Source organism: Aplidium turbinatum, chromosome 8 (genome assembly GCF_918807975.1).
Source record: "Aplidium turbinatum chromosome 8, kaAplTurb1.1, whole genome shotgun sequence".
NCBI lineage: Eukaryota > Metazoa > Chordata > Ascidiacea > Aplousobranchia > Polyclinidae > Aplidium > Aplidium turbinatum.
This window is the reverse complement of record NC_137479.1, coordinates 33,158,981-33,176,607: the sequence shown is the minus strand read 5'-3', so window position 1 is coordinate 33,176,607 and position 17,627 is coordinate 33,158,981. Positions and strand designations below refer to the sequence as shown.

The 17,627-nt window shown below is 41.6% G+C and overlaps 2 protein-coding genes and 1 non-coding gene across 3 annotated transcripts in view; 1 reads left to right on the top strand and 2 right to left on the bottom strand.

Annotated features, from left to right (window-relative positions):
• Positions 1-160: 160 nt before the first annotated feature.
• Positions 161-2,122, bottom strand: LOC145776423 (small subunit ribosomal RNA). The gene has a single exon (XR_014290224.1). It is a non-coding gene; the product is annotated as a small subunit ribosomal RNA (ribosomal RNA).
• Positions 2,123-6,358: 4,236 nt separating this feature from the next.
• On the bottom strand, positions 6,359-7,345 carry LOC145776302 (protein CFDP2-like). Its single transcript, XM_082587704.1, has one exon. It carries the CDS (start codon positions 7,343-7,345, stop codon positions 6,359-6,361), a length of 987 nt encoding a protein of 328 aa, XP_082443830.1.
• A 9,283-nt stretch (positions 7,346-16,628) lies between these two features.
• Positions 16,629-17,627, top strand: part of LOC145775386 (rabphilin-3A-like) — a 74,850-nt gene continuing 73,851 nt past the window's right edge. Inside the window, exon 1 of the mRNA XM_082586678.1 lies at positions 16,629-16,712. The gene's annotated coding sequence lies outside the window, so the exon portion shown is untranslated. The remainder of the gene's footprint in view (positions 16,713-17,627) is intronic.

The window sequence follows — 17,627 nt, the reverse complement described above, 5'->3', positions numbered from 1 at the left end:
AGCTGTGTGCAGTCGCCGGTCGAGCGGTCGTCCCCCGACGCTTCGAGCCCCGTTCCGGGGCACTCGAGCCGCGCTTTCGTCGCTCCGGTGCTCGCCGGGCCTGCGCCGTCTCCAGGACGGGCCGACCGAGGCTCAAAACGTTCCTTCGAAGAGGTTCAGGTAATGATCCTTCCGCAGGTTCACCTACGGAAACCTTGTTACGACTTTTACTTCCTCTAAGCGATCAAGTTCGATCGTCTTCTCGACGAGCCGCCGACCCGCGAAGGCCGGCGCCAAGCCGATACGAGGACCTCACTAAAACGCTCGATCGGTAGTAGCGACGGGCGGTGTGTACAAAGGGCAGGGACGTAATCGACGCGAGCTGATGACTCGCGCCTACTGGGAATTCCTCGTTCGAGGGAAACAATTGCAATTCCCTATCCCGAGCACGGTCGGGGTTGCCGGATTTCCCGGCCCTTTCGAGCCGGGATCTCGAGCGAAGAGGCTCCGGCTGATCCGACCAGTGTAGCGCGCGTGCGGCCCCGAACATCTAAGGGCATCACAGACCTGTTATTGCTCAATCTCGTGCGGCTGAACGCCGCCTGTCCCTCTAAGAACGCCGGCAGACGCTCCTTCGTGGCGGCGCCCCGTGAAGGGCGTCGCCGGTCAGCGAGCGGCCGGGTATTTAGCAGGTCAGAGTCTCGTTCGTTATCGGAATTAACCAGACAAATCGATCCACCAACTAAGAACGGCCATGCACCACCACCCACGGAATCGAGAAAGAGCTCTCGATCTGTCAATCCTCGCCGTGTCCGGGCCGGGTGAGTTTCCCCGTGTTGAGTCAAATTAAGCCGCAGGCTCCACTCCTGGTGGTGCCCTTCCGTCAATTCCTTTAAGTTTCAGCTTTGCGACCATACTTCCCCCGGAACCCAGAAGCTCTGGTTTCCCTCGACCGGTCCGCCGCCGCCTCGACTCGAAGCTGCAGGCAGGCGGCGGCCCGGGGCCGGCATCGTTTACGGTCGGAACTAGGACGGTATCTGATCGTCTTCGAACCTCTGACTTTCGCTCTTGATTAAAGAAAACATTCTTGGCAAATGCTTTCGCAGTTGTTCGTCTTGCGCCGATCCAAGAATTTCACCTCTAGCGGCACAGTACGAATGCCCCCGTCCGTCCCTCTCGATCATTGCCTCTCGTCTCGTCGTTTGCCGGCGGTCGAGGGAGGGGCCCTCTTCCGCTATTCCGTGCGTCGTTATCCGGGCCGCGTGCGGGCCTGCTTTGAACACTCTAATTTTTTCAAAGTAAAACCGGCGCCGGGCGCGCGCGCCGTCCGGTCAAGGAAAGCGCGGCCCGGCGGCCGAAAGCGCGGCGGCCGGCCGTGCGCGACCGCGAGGTCGGACGGCCGGGCGACGCCGGCGCCAATTCCAACTACGAGCTTTTTAACCGCAACAACTTAAGCGTACACTTTTGGAGCTGGAATTACCGCGGCTGCTGGCACCAGACTTGCCCTCCAATCGATACTCGCGCGCCCGGGCGCCGCCGGCGAGCGACGACGCGCCGAACGTCCGCACTGCTTTGCGATGTGCTCATTCCGATTGCGGGCGCTCGTTCAGAGTCCCGCATCGTTATTTTTCGTCACTACCTCCCCGCGTCGGGAATGGGTAATTTGCGCGCCTGCTGCCTTCCTTGGAAGTGGTAGCCGTTTCTCGGGCTCCCTCTCCGGAACCGAACCCTGATTCCCCGTCACCCGTCACCACCGCGGTAGGCCGAGACCGTACCGACTCGAGTTGATAGGGCAGACACTCGAATGATCCGTCGCCTTCGACTTGGAAGCGCGCGATCCGCTCAGTTATCCAGAGTCACCACGGGGACCGGCCGCGCGCCGCGAACGACGACGCGACCGGGCCGGCGAGGTCTGATAAATGCGCGCCTTCGCCGGCAGCGTTGCCGCCGGCGTCGGCGCCTTTAGCATGTATTAGCTCTAGAATTGCCACAGTTATCCACGTGCGACGTGCGTCTACGATCAAATGAACCGTAACTGATTTAATGAGCCGTTCGCAGTTTCGCCGTACGAGAGCTCGCACTTAGACTTGCATGGCTTAACCTTTGAGACAAGCATACGACTACTGGCAGGATCAACCAGGTAACAACTTTAAATTCGTTCGGCTCCGCGGCCTGCAAGGCCGGGACGCCGCGTCTTTCGCGAGACGCCCGTCGTTTCGGCGCTACGACAACCTGTCGCTCGCGCGCCCCGCTCCGACCGCGGGTCGGAGCGGAGCGCGGCGCTTCGTTCTCCCGCGACGACCGCGGCTTCGCCCGATCTCGTCTCTGAGCCAGCGGCGCGACTGCGGACAGCAGCGATTCTGCCCTGCGCGTCTCACTTGCCCGTCGACATGGTTGCTTGCTTCGTTCGTTTCCTTCTTTACCAATCCGATCACGGTCTGACCAGACTCTGTCACCCCCCTCGCGGTCACCCGTTGCTCCCCCGTGTTATTGCCCATTCTCACCAATTTCATTCGTCGTCGTCTTGCACTCGACGACCTGTCTGCCGCCGCCGCCTCGACCGGCACATGCCCGTCGAAAGCCCGCCACGGACTCTTTTTCAAATGCCTTCTGCCGACAGCTGACAGCTGACAGCTGACATTTTATATATAATAGGAAAATTTTCGAAATGTCTTTTTATATGCTGTTAATCGACTGCCGTTTGCTTTTGATTTTGTGTTTTACTTGATATGTTATTAAAATGAGCCAACATGAGCCGTGAACAATCTTGTCCAGGTGCAATTTTGTTTCGTGTTGATGACGCAACAGTCAGTTTTTTCTTGTGCCAAAATTCCGATGTATTGGAGGCTGCTCTGATGTTTGCTTTAGCCAAAGAGAAAAACATTGCTATGATTAAAGTTCTTGTTTCAAGATTACTAGCTAGCTGAAGGTAGCCTACAGTGCAATGGGACATGGTTGCTGAAATGTGGAAATACTTATATTTGGCGTGACAGTTTGAAGAATTTCATCTTGAACTTCTTTGGCAGAAAGTAAAAAGGTAAATTATTGCATTGTTTACCATAGTTGCAATAACAATTTGGTTTTGGCTGAAATGATCTGGCTGACTGTTTTAAAAACCTGTTTGTTTTAACTAGCAATTCAAAATCTTAGTCGATCATTTGTTTGTGATGGTATTGAATGATTACCTAGGTCCTAGGCTATTTGTGGCAGCTGAATAATTATGTTCAACAGATACAGTTTGCTTTTAGTGGTCATCCTTCTGTTTAGAATGAAAGCAAATTTTAAATTGTACATAATCAATATGCCTACTACAAACAAGAAGATTCTGCACATGTTTTAGACAAAGTATTGCTTCCAAATAGTAAACTGGCTTGTTATTTTCGTGTCGAAGCAAGACTTTTGGTAATTGGTTTTTGTTTCGTTTCAAACATTTGCATGGTTGTTTGGTTGTGAGTTGCAAGTGCTGGGCATCCGAATCTATGTATGCAAAAGCTGTTTGACATCCAAAGTTCAAAAACGTACCATTTTCCCGTTTTTGAAAGGATAGAATAATTGCCAAGTTTAATCGTTATACAATGCAATAGGCTAGTCTACTGCTTTCTACATTTTTTTATTATCAGAAATGAAATTTCATTTCTTTTACCGACAAACGTTTTTGTTTTGATTTTGAACGAGTGCTGTGTACAGAACATTTTTACAGAAGGTGTTTGCAAATGTATTTTTTGTGTAAAGCTTCGTTAAACTGTAGCATACTTTCTGTCCACAGCACAAGTGAAAGTATGAAAGCATTAATGCTCATGGCATGAAATCGCCTAGCGGTTGTAGTCGGTGTTAATTTTGTATGAAAGTTTGTGTTTTTTTATTGCTTATTACAATGTGGTTTAAGATATGATATGAATGCAACGTAGATGCCGTTGCGGATAACATGTGTATGTCTTACTCGACAGAAAATGTTCACCAATACAATAGACACCAATTTTGCTTCTGTTTTTAAATTTTCCAAGGTGTTGTAACCTTGCTAAATCCATTTCTCTCTAGAACACGCATTAACGTATAAATTGTGTTGCTTTTACCTTTTTCAAACCCTTGCCTCGTTATGTGAGAAGTGATATTTTTGTTATGTTTGTTGATGGTCGGGTGATAACATAAATAAATGAATGAATAAACCTCCTTTTAGAAGTAACTGCAACAGACCATAAGTCATTAAACTATGGTTGCCAGATTTGACCGTGGCAGCAGATTCAACAGGAATATGATGACAGTTAAAGCAAAACTTTGTGCTAAAAATTATTGTTGTGTTTAAAAAAAATAAATTTTGACTTATCTTCTTCTTCAATTGCCTTGCCTGAACCAGGCATCGACGGCCTCAGATGAATAATTAGACCAAATGTTCCTATTATATGTTGCATGGATGATTGTTGCTGTCTTGTCGTTAAATTGTTCCAGATGTGTTTGTCTTTGTCTGCCAGGTGCCCGCTTTCCAAAAATTTTACCAGTTAAAGAGAGATGCTCCAGTTTTTGCTTTCTTACTACATGGCCGAGAAATTTATATTGTCTGGTTTTCATACTTTTTAACAGAGTTCTGGTTTGGTTCACTTGGTGTAGAATTTCTTTATTTGTTTTCTTTGCCAGCCATGAAATGCGTTGCATTCTACGGAAGCACCACATTTCAAAAGCATTAATCTTTTCTGCCATTTTTGTTGAAATATTCCAGGTTTCAGAGTTGTAATGAAAAACAGGATAAATATAGCATTTTAAAACTCTAGATCTTGTTTTGAAAGAGATATTTTTATTGCAAAGAATTGGTTTCATTTGTTGGAAGCTTGCTTTTGCTTGGGCTGTTCTTATGTTGAGCTCTGTTTCGTCTCTTGCATCCCAATTCACCATAGTACCGAGGTATTTGAATTTTTGGACCTGTTTAAGAATTGTTCCATTAACTGATAAATTACAAATAGGAGTTTCGGTTGCTTTTTTCTTTGTTATGACCATTGTTTCTGTTTTCTTTTTATTTAATTCCATGCCAAATATCTTGCTTTTCGTACACACAATATCTAATATGTTCTGCAGTTTTACGTCCGATTCGGCTATCAAAACGGTGTCGTCAGCATATCGTATGTGGTTAATGTTGTTTCCTCCAATACTAATACCTCTTTCATCTTCAATATGTCTTAAAATTATTTCGCTGTATAATGAGAAAAGGTCAGGTGATAGCACACAACCTTGTCTTACTCCTTTCTGAATGGGCGTGTAGTCACTGCAGTCATCATTTATCCTGATAGCAGCTGATTGTTCGTAATATAAATTTTGAATGATTCTTAGATCTTTGTCGTCTATTCCAATTCTATCGAGCATGCATAACATTTCATTGTGTTGAACTCTATCAAAAGCTTTTTTATAGTTGATGAAGCACAAGTACAGGTCTTTTTGCATTTCGATTGATCTTTGAGCGAGGTTTTTCAGAATGAAGACCGCATTCCTTGTTCCTTTATCAGGCATGAACCCATATTGGCATTCGTTTATTTCTGGGTGTAATTTGTTTCTAACTCTGTTCATGATGACTCTCAGCAGTAGTTTAATAATATGGGATATCAGACTAATTGTGCGATGTTCTTCGCATTCTCTTGTGCCTGGTTTCTTCGGGATTGTAATGAAAATAGATTTTGTCATATCAGTTGGAATTTCACCGGTGTCATATATTTTGTTGAAGAGTGCGTGGAGTACGTCAATGCCAATGTCATCTAGTGCTTTTATCATTTCGGTGCTTATTTCATCTGGGCCTAATGCTTTGTTTGTTTTAGTTTTACTTAAAGCAAATATTATTTCACTTTTTAAGATGGTTGGTCCTGAAAGTGGCTCAGAGAATTTAAACGGTTTTGTTGTTCTTTCTGGGTCCCCATATAACTCTTCAATGTATTCTTTCCATCTGTTAAGGATCTTGTCTTCTTCCAAAAGTATTTCACCTGATTTAGACTTTAAACACCCAGATTTGTGTACTGATTGGAATTTTCTTGTTATTGCTTTAATCTTTTGGTGTGCTTCACCTGGTGTGAAATTGTAGATTTTTTCAATAGTAGCACATTCGTTATTGAGAAAGTCTTCTTTTGATTCGTTGCAAGCCTTCTTTATTTTGTTGCTTAAGCGTTTATATTCTAAGTCATTCTTGTTCTTATATTTTCTTCTCTCTTTGATCATATCTAAAATTTCGGGTTTCATCCAGTTCTTATGCTTTGAGGCTTCAACCGTGGGAAAAATTTCAGCTGCTTTGATTAGAGAATGTTTAATCACGTTGAAGTCTTCCTTTGTTGATGTTGCGTTTTTGTTGTTGATTTTTGAGCTGATCATTTCATTTTCGAATTTTTTTTTTGTTGATATTCATTTCTTAGGCTAATATCCTTGCAGAAGTTCCAATCAATTTTTGTTTCTTTTTAAGTTTCTTAACTTTTTGTAGTCTGAGTCTAAACTTGGCAACCAATAGGTTGTGATCGCTGTCGCAGTCGGCTGTAGGAATTGTGGAAGCATCTGTGATAGTATTTCGAAATTTTTGAAATGTCAGAATATAGTCAATTTGATTTCTCGTGTGATTATCAGGACTCTTCCAAGTCCAAAGTTTTTCAGGGTTTTTCATAAACCAGGTGTTGGCAATGTACAAGTTTTGTTCGTGACACCATTCAATCAATGTTGTGCCTCTTTCATTCATGTATCCTAAACCGTTGTTTCCAGTTGTTTTTCCATGAGCAATATTTCCGACCTTAGCATTGAAGTCACCCATTATAATTGGTATTTCGTTGTGTTTACAGTTTTGTAGGGCTCTTTCAATGTCGCCGTAAAATGTGGTAATTTCTTCATCACAAGCAGTACTTGTTGGCGCATATACTTGTATTAGACTAATGTCATGTTGTAAGTTCTTTAGTTTTACGAGAAGAACACGGTCTGAAATTGCCCAGAACCCAGACAAATTAGCACAAACTTTGGAATGAAGTATTATTCCAACTCCATTAGAGTGTTTTTGATTTCCTGAGTAAATTACATTGTAACCATTCTTCTTTATTTGCCCACTATCGTTCCAACGCATTTCAGCCAAACCAAGAATGCTGATCTTCAATCTCTTCATTTCTTCAATGATATTATCAAGTTTTCCTTTTTGGTAAAGTGTTCTAACGTTCCATGTTCCAATTTTCAATGTTTTGTTTTTCCATTTTTTTCTGAGTTTCTTTTTCATTTGTTGCTGTGTTGTTTGTGGGGCAGTAGCATTGTGACGATCTGGTCCAGCCTGCCCACAAACTGGAGTCCTACCGAGCGAGGAACCTCCCACAGGGATTGTTCCCTTTACGCTGTTCTTGTTATACTTTATCTTTGTAATATTCATGAGGTATGTTGAGCCATGATTTGACTAGCACAGGCCATTGCTAGTGACTTATGGCCATTGCTACAGGCCATTGCTAGTGACTGCTAGTGACTAATTGACTTATGCTGATCGTTAATGCAGGTCTCAATAATACATCGTGTAAGCTTTCAATTTGATTGAATGCGCACTTGTTTACGCATGATGGCAGGCAAAGTTGCATGAGTAAGCTGCTTGAATGAGTTGTAGTTGATACACATTGTCTTTGACGATATTTTGTGTATTTTTGTTCTACTTTTTTGGCACTAGCAACATGCAAAATGTTAACTGGTTTAGCTTTGAATCTTTTATCCTCGGACTGATAAAGCCTTGATAGGTTATTCCTGGTAGCAGGGCCGGATTTAGACCATGAGAGGCTCTAGGCCAGTGGTTCCCAACCTTTTGGTTGTCACGGACCCCTTTAGATAAATTATTAATTCTGCGGACCCCTACCTAAATTTTGCCTCAACTACTGTACTGTGTCATATTGTAGTGCCGCTATGACTCCTGCGGCACATATCAGGTTAAACAGTTGCTCAAATAAGAAAATGAATGAATTGTTCAAGAAATGTCAGCAGTATTTGAATATTAAGGTGACCCAAAGTGGCATGCCGAAACTTTTTAAACGTAAGCAAATTTAATGAGACGGCTGTTGCCTTTCCTGAACTAAACGACTGAACTGCGGTTGAGTTTTTGACAATGCAACACGCATGTCAACTTCAACGTCCAGGCGATTTCGATGTTTAGTTTTTATTGTAACAAGAGCTGAGAATCCTCCCTCGCAAAGGTTAAGTGGTTATGAATGGTAACAAAACAATAATCGCTTGCTTTGCCAAGAATGGGTAGGTTTGCAGTTGTGGGCACCAAAATTCTTCCACAGTTTTTGAATGAAATTCAATGCGTAATAACTCTTTTGATCTTAAATCAATTAGGTCATTTTTGTTGAGATCGTCATCGCTAATGTTGTTCAAGTTAAAAAGAAAAGGATTTCGAATCCATGTTTCAACTTCGTTCGGCAGGTGTTCTAAATTAAAATAACGTCGAAATGAGATTTGCAGGGTTTCCAAGTGTGCGCAAAACTTTTTTCTCATACAGTTAAAAAGAGTACATTCTCTTTTGAGTTTCATCCATCAAAATAAGATCTTCTAACATTGGAAAGTTAGCGTAATTACCTGCATCCAATCTGCGTTTTCAAACCGGCAACTTGGCTAAAAACGCCTTCAGTTTTTCAGGTGCCTCAATTATTGTCACACCTGGTTCTTGATTATGCCATGCAATGCCATGATTAACATTTTTAATATGACCCAAAATATCGGCTAAGTAGGCCATGCCGTATAGAAAACTTTTACTCTCAAATAATTTTGAGAGTGGACTTCCTTTCGCTTTCAAAAGAGTTGATACCTCATTTTTTAGCTGCTGCAGTCGTTTTAAAACTTCTTCTGTAGATAACAAACGCACCTCAAAATGATACAAAAGTACTTCGTAATCTGTCCCTACTTCTTGACAGAGCGCTTTAAACGTACGGTGTACTTGACACATTTGCATTTAAACAGAAAAATGAAAGTAAAAAGATCGCTTTTCTTTTTTTTTCCAAAATTCATTAAGGTAATCACGGACCCCCAAATGCTTTCTTACGAACCCCCAAGGGGTCCGCGAACCCCAGGTTGGGAACCACTGCTCTAGGCTATTCCATTTGTGAGGCCCCTCCCTATTTTTGAGCTCAGAATTTCTCTCTAAACAACATCACATGTCATTGCTCAATGTTAAAAATATGTGTGCATTAAGCTCTTCGTTCTTTTCCTTTTCCACATTCATTGGTGCAAATTTTTAATTAAAAGAATAAAAATTTAGTTAAGGTAGTTTTGCTTGTAATTTTAATTTCTTTGATTAAACAACCGTTACAATGATTGTAAAGTTTATTTACGAGGACATAAAAAATAGTTACAGTCATCAAATAGAGTAAGACTAGGCTACCAATTTTTTTTTCTAGTTTTCGTCAAAGCAAAATCATGCAAAAGTTTATCAAAATTTATCTGTATAAGTTTGTCACTCTCAATGCACAGAATGCTCAGTGCAGACAACTTTTCTTGAGACTCGATCTCAGTTTATTTTTGATGCTTTTGAGCCTTGAGAAAGATCTCTCTCCTGAGCAGTTAGTGACCATTAAGCTTAGAAACGGTCTCAATATTGCTTCCACATTAGGAAAAGCAGTGTTAAATTTTTCCTTGCACATAATTGCATAAAAGTTTCCATGAGACAAAAAAATAGATTGCTCTTATCTATACCGGTAAGCCATTGGTTTTGTGTTTGTCTTACGTAGCCTGCAAATGAAAATGTAGAAGTTCATCAGTAAGTTTCGGGTTAACATCTTCCGGATACGCTTCCTTTAAAAGTTCTACGCCTCGTACAGTTTCTACCTTAGTTGCTTTCAGATTAGCAAGAAAGAGGAATATTTCTGCAAGGTCACTGTACACATTAGCTCTTCTTCAATTGGCTTCAAGTGCGTCGAGCATAGGGATAAAGGAATTTAGTTTAAACCTTTCCTTTGAAGAGAGTTCACTTAAAGTGTCAGGTGCATTTCTTTGTCTCCTAGTGACAGCTCTGTAGTTAATATTCGGCAAGGTTGCTTTTGCTTGCTGATCAAACTCGTCTCTAATTTCGCTTAGAAAGTCTACAAGTTAACTGTACAATTCGGCACAAGTACTTAATAACAATTCAGATTTCTGAAGGGCTTTGCTAACCCTGTGAAAACGATTTCAAAGCACTCTGGACCAAAATTGCAACATCAACACAAATTCCAATTTTTCCATTTTTTGCAAAAGGTTGTTAGCATAAAGTCTGGTATATCACCCTTCTTACTTACATTGGAGTGCAAATGACTGAGAGCATTGGTGATGGCAGTGTAACTTTCCAAAATAGCTTCCGTAGCTTTTGCATGTGCATTTGCAATTGTGCATCCCACCTAGTATCTGACAAATGTTTTGGCCCTTTTGATTGAGGTTGCAAAAATGATTTTAGAACTGCCCACCTCTTTGTGGAAGCTGAAAAAGAAGGTGTAAATTTCATTGATCCAAAACAGTTCACTGCATCAAGACAGCAATCAACAGCTGAGCGGCCTATAAATTTTGCAAATTTATTTCTTTGTAAATGTTTTGCTGCATACCGTTGTACCTACCAGCCATGTTTGCAGCATTGTCATAAGACTGCCCTCGGTATTTATTAAAATCAAGCTGAAGCTCACTAGTGAGATATTTATGCACTAAATCTGCCATGTCCAACCCAGAGTGGTCTTTCAGCTCAAGGAAAGTTATAAACTTCTCACTTAATTGGTAAACCGTTTACAGGAGACACGTATCTGATAAACAAAGTTAACTGATCGGTATGTGAAATATTGGGAGTACAATAAACAGAAAAGCTGAAATATCCCAATTTTTTCACGTCAGCCAGAATTGACTCTTTAACTTTTTTAGCCATGAGCTGAATCATCTCTTCGCAAATAGTTTTTGACAAGTAAGAGGGATTTCCTGATCCTAAATTTCCATAGCGATTGATATGAGCAAGTAAAAATGGATCAAATTTGGCCACTATAGTTCTAAAAGACCAAGATAATTGCCGTTATTGGGAGATCCAAATCGTTTATTGTCCCCTCTAAAAGGCAAGCCTCGTTCTGCAAGAGTACACATTGCAGCGGTGATTCTTTCCATTACATGCCACCAATACTGCTGTTCTGCTTTTATTTGATCCTCCAGCTTTGAAGTAAGCGTTTATCCTCGCTTCCTTGTTAGGTAGGTTAACATGGCATTTGTGTGTTTTTCTGAGTTTTCATGAGCTTGGATAAGATAAGAGTTGTGCCAGTCATCAAAACCATCAGAAGCTAAAGCTGAAGAAGATGCACGATTTGGAAAGAGATTACAAACAAAGCAATATACGCGTCCTTTTGCGGGGGAATATGCAAGCCACTCTCTGCTATATGTTTCACCATTGACTTTCGTTGCAAAAAACAGAGTTTTTGTGCAAAACCTGGATTGCTTTTTGTACACTCGTTTGGAACTAAAAAATGGACCACAACTGTGCTGAACTTCAGAAGGGCTTCTCTCTATCCAGTAGGCTATTTCTTCATTTGATAATTCTTTCCACAAACCAACGTCCTTTAAACTCAGTGTATGTGTAGATCTATGTTCGGCATCATCTGCATAAGTTTTTAAAAGAATTACAAACTTCGAAACCGAATTTCGAGGCCCTTGGACGTTGAGGCCCTAGGATTCAGCCTGCCTAGCCTATTGCTAAATCCGGCCCTGCCTGGTAGTTATCGCAAAAATCACATTTTTTCCACATAGGGGGGCCCTTCAAAAGTCGGGGGGGCTGGGCAACTGCCCCCCCTAAATCCGGGCCTGCTCCAGACCTCCCTACACTGGCTATGACCTTTCTTCCATTGCATGCCTACGAAAATCAACTAGGATACGTCACTGTTATAAGTTATATTCGATCAATTTTGTCTACCATTGTGTACAAAACCAAGGTACTTATCGACTTATTTAATGTTTTAACAATTCTTTGAAAAAAAGATATCTGAAAAATCTTTAAACTTCTCAGCATTGTCAATAACTTTATCAGTCACAGTTTTACTGTGTAGCCTACTCACTACTCCAATCGGGAAGCTGATCGTGAGCTACACGTCCAGAACAACAGAAAATCTCTGTCCTTCTGCCCCGAACCAAGATATCTTGGGGTAACACTGGACAGATCGCTCACATACCGCCACCATTTGGTGTCACTGCGAAAGAAACTCACATCCCGCGCTGCGCTACTCAAGCGCCTGGCAGGTTCTAGCTGGGGGGCGAGGGCTGACACTTTGCGTATAGCAGCCTTAGCCCTTGTCTACTCTTCAGCAGAGTACTGTGCACCTGTTGGTGCCGCAGTGCTCACTGCCACAACATCGACACTGCCATAAATAGCGCCCTGCGCACATTAACCGGATGCCTGCGTCCCACACCATTGGACAATCTCCCCATTCTCGCTGGCATCCAACCCGCTGAGCTTCGTCGCGAAGAAGCCACTCTGTCCCTCGTTCGACGGGCACCTGAGCCTAACCACCTTCTCCACCACAAGATCTCTGCTCTCCCAAACGAGCACCCCAGTCGACTGAAATCAAGACACCCATTCGTGCCTGCCGCTCAACTTCTTATCAACGAAGCTGATATACAAGACATCTCTGCCGCTACTTGGGCGGACCATAAATGGAGTTCTGAATGGAAGTCAAGCGCCACCAGACTCTATTCGTTCATCCCCGACGCAACACACGCCCCATCGGCCTGACACTACCAAGACAGGCATGGGTGCGCCTCAACCGTCTCCGTACGGGCGTCGGGCTTTTCCGCTCAACCATGCACCAATGGGGAATGGCCTCTTCTTCCTCCTGTGAATGTGGTGCCGAGGAACAGACTGCAGACCACATCATCAATAACTGTTCCATCTTCAAGCCACCTAACGGAGTGGAAGGTCTGCGTGTCATGGATAATGAAACCAAAGACTGGCTGCTCTCTAGTAGCCTTCCAGTGTAGTCCGGGAACATCGTGAATCTGGGGTGGTAAAAGGATAGACCCTTGGCCCCAGACGCTCACACGACGACGACGACGACGAGTAGTCTGTTTCTAAAATATGCAACTTATAATTTTAACTGCATAATTTTCTGTGTATTTGCAAGTATTCTCAAACCAATTTCGAAACAGCATGGCCACTTGCAGTGGCAGTGCCTTCTGGACTGCTATCGCAGCATTGCAGTCTGCAATAGAGCTTTACAAACTGTGTGCTGCCAGAAAAACGACAGTGCAGCGACAATTATTTGGAATATACTTTTACGTGCACAGGAGTTTCCTCCTAGCACATTGCAATAAACGTAAATGATTTTACTGGATACATTGATTAAAATACAGCTTAATTGAGTAGCTTCTATCATGTATAGTTTGTTCAACGCAGCTTCGATCAAAACGTAGGTAAAAGGTATATCGACAAAAAAACAATGATGTGGTAAGGCAATGTATCGCGGTAGATTCCTAAATTCTTTGATGTGCCGTACATATCAAAAACTTTAACAAACTACTGGTTGTCATACCAGAAGTTACCAGGGATGCCCAGCGCGTCCGCTAACGATATAAAAGCGAAACTTTTAAAACTGTATTTAATTAGCTTGTTGGTCTCAAACTAATTCATACTTTTTCATTGAAGATTAATAAATGCATTGCAACTGTCAATGTGATTGTTTGAAGGGTTAAAATTTTAATTATTGAAGCGAATCCGAGTGATATTCATGACGACGATTGACGACGACGATCTGATTTTGATTTTATCCAATTTTATTTTGTTGTTGTAGACAGCTAGGTGTTGATGGAAGACAATCAGATTTCCCTGGCAGGCAACTCGACTGCGATGGTACGCATCTCAACTTCGGTAGCAGGTAACTGTTGTAGTGGCAGCAATTCGCCGCAAGGAATCAAATTTTGGTGACAAAAATTTCACTTTCAGTTACAGGTAATCCTTTGAGTTGGCTGAATGTCGTTGTTAGGCAACCCTTGTTAACACCCCACGTGGTATAACTATAGCAGCCAGGGCCAATGCTATGATGGCAGTAGGCCAACAACCCTGGTGATGTTTTGCATAATAAAATGTGCATAGTGATGTTGTGTTAATTGGTCCTATATTTTTTAGACAAAAAACATTAAACAAGTTTAACCCTTAGAAGGTTGGGCTCCTGGAGTCTTGCTCAGTTTGGGGGGGAGGGCTGTAGATTCTTTTTATGCTTTAGGAGTGATATCTCTGTTATTTTTTAAGGCACGGTTTCAAAATTTGGGATTCACTTTGTAAAATTATTCGCGCTGAGCATATTCGAAAATTAAAACTATGTGAATTTTAGAACTGTTCATATACGTTGAAATGTTGAGATGACTTATGACTGTAATTGTAGCGTGAGTTTACACATTGTTTTTTGGTAGAGTAATGAAGAACATGCATTGCAATGTTGTGATTAAATTGTTTTTGCATTATCTCAATTTGAATCTATATTTTTCATGCAAAATAATAACTTTTCCCACGCTCAAACACAAGCTCGCTGCTTGACTAAAAGAACAATGCTTCATCAATTACATGCCGTAATGAGATTTCTGAACGCGCGTCACACCAATTTAGATTACGATCTTGTGACCTCGGTTCATAGAACAGCAACTCCTACGCTTTATTAACAAATGTAGACCAGCTGAACAAGCAGGGTGGCGTTTATCAAATACTAGTATTATGTAATCCACGAAACGAATGGAAGATCATGCGACAAAAAACGCGGTTTAAATGCAATGTATTATAGTTGCAACAGCGTCTCTCAATGTAAGTTCAATGTGAACTCGGCTAAATACAAGGCTAGTACTGGGAGTAAGATTACACGATAAAGTCGATGATGCTCTACGTAAACAGAAGTCAGAAAGAAATTCAAAATAAAACAGTTACGGTTCATTAATTAACAGAACGTCACAACGCTTTTCTTCAGAAGCAAAATCAAACAATATTTACATTTATTCAACGCAGTATTTGTTATGCGTCAAATCATTGTGAACCTGGAGAAATACATTACAAAGAAGCTGCCTAATGGGCGTTTATGCGATAAAAATGTCAGTTTGGCAGCAAAATATTGATAAGTATTTTGATTTGGTTACAGTAATACCGGAATGCAGCAATTGGCACAAGGCTCTAGCAGCAACGTTTTGCAACTTCATTCAATGGTAAAGCAAGCTGTGTTCTGTCAGGTTATGTACATACAAGTTCAGAAATATTTAAGAATATGCAATGAGGCACATTGAAGTTACCGGGGGCTGCAAATTTACAGTTCGATAGTACGAGGAATTGAATACAACGCTAATACAATTATTTCGACGTGGATTCAACATCGCAAGACGGTGTAAACATGCGCGGGTTTGCAATTACAGTAGATTACTTCTCTTCTGTCCTTGTTTCTATAAAAGTCATAAAACCAGTCGTTGTATCCGTGCTAAAATTCAGCTATGTTCAAACCGCATTATATTGATATTTTCTGAATAGAAAATGGATTTATAAAACATGAATACAATACTGTTTCGGCATATAAAAATGCTGAATTTTACATCGAGTATTACGATTAGTTTTATGACCCACTTTTTATACAAAAAAGAATAGATGATTTTGATAAGCAATTGTACTAAAACACATTAGTTTACTTTGACCTTTGTAAGGCTTTAATTAACTGGTTGTAAACTTAACTCTATGGAACATAAAATAACCATAATAAAAGACGCGCTCAAACTAAACAGCATGCAAGCTTCCCAGCCACTGCACTACAATGTGAGTGGCAACTCATCGAGTAAGCAGAGTCACGCAGCAATTAATCAGCCAGAAGCAAAGTAAAGGAAACACAGTAGCAATAATAGTACGCAATAATAACGCAATTTTACGACATTCTTCCCTACAACAAAATGAGAGCATATACAGAATTACAGAAGTATAACTAAGCATTTACATATAAGGTACAACTCCATATCGATCTACTCCTTTTCGAACTCTAGTAGATCGACGCGGTTCTGGAATAAATCCTTCGGAGCATGCCGGCTTAGGATTATTGGAGGGTTGATCTGCCGGTTCGTCTAAAGCAGGGTTGTCCAAACTTTATGGGACGCGGGACGCATTCGGCAAGGAAATTAGATCGCGGGCCGCAGTTGACATTTTTCCTCTTATACACTGTCTCACCGTACCAGATGTAAAGTAAAACACGTACATGTGTAAATGAATCTTTATATTTATCATAAAAACATATTGGGGAATAGATTAAAGAAGCTAAGATTAGACGAGTCAATATACGGAAAAAAGGCACCTAACCCCAAAAAAATTGATACAAAAGGTTTTTCAACGGATTCTGTTACCAATGGGCATACTAAATAACATACTAAAAGTCTACCAAAATCGGACCCCCAGAAAGAGGTCATTTTCAAGGAAATATACGGCATATTTCTAAATAATTTTGCGTATTGGGTAGATGGTGGTATTCATGTTGTTATTGTTCTTGTGTTTGTGACATCATAATCACATGAATGCGTGCATAGTTGCATCACAATGCAAATGAAGTTATCGTTGTAGAAATGATTTATGCGATCCCTTTCTTATTTTGAATGTTCTTGTTTTGCGTTCATGCTTCAGTGAACTCCAGCCGCATGAGTTTTGAATCTTCGTGTTTCATTTATCGAAAAGGTTCTTTTACGTTTCGACTAGAGCGGTGGACGGGCATATTTTTTCAATAATTTCTTTCTGATGATGGTTGGTTTGTGTGCGTGGATTACAAGTAAGTGTTTTTGTGTACTTGAATAAACATTGGTCAGCTTGAGTCAGATGTGATGAATTGAGGCCTAAATGGTAGCCGTTCCTGTCGAGCAAAATAAGGCACAGCAGTGGGATGCAGGGTCCGTTATTGACCTTACAAAAATCGGTTGTTACAATCGTTGTTAAAGTCAAAAAGATTTATTCAGGCAAAGTCACGCAGGGCTGCCAGAGCTTGTTTTTTTAATGCACTTCTGTGGTTTTATTTTTGAGTCTGGGGTTTTTGGACCAAAATTTATAGGCTTTCATTTTGCTATTTTTTGGATATTTTAAGCGATAAAACGCTAATAGTGTTAAGAAAGTTAGTTATGAAAAAAGCAACATTTTTTCGCGCCATCGACGCGATATTTGCTGCATAGTTTTATTTTGACCCTCCTGGAGCAACATGCTAGTTGCAAGAGTTTTGCCAGACGTGCTATTTTCCCGCCGACTTTGGCTAGTTTGGCGTTTTTTGTACACAATTAAGCGGTATTTTCGGTTGTCGTTCGTAGTGGGCGTTGTCACTGGTGTTGTAGCCGATGATAGTGTGAACGTGCACAAATATGAGACTGTTGGACAAAAAATGACAGGACAACCTGCATTCGCATACTCATTCAGTAGAAAGGATAAAGCCAGGACCCTTGGGCAAAAATCTGCTATCAAGGTCGCTCCTGATCGAACCATTGATACTGCACTTCTTTTTCAACGCTTCATGGTGGTCTTCCAAGCTGGACATCTATCACTGGAGGAAGTTATGTGTTACGAGCTTAGTCCTTTCCCTCCTGCTCTCTTTGAATCGAGACATGTATTCCGAAAAACTGATAAGCCACAGTTAGCACACGCGATCTGTGATCACGCAAGTAATGCAATCCTGTAATTCTGTGCCAATTCAAAGTCACGC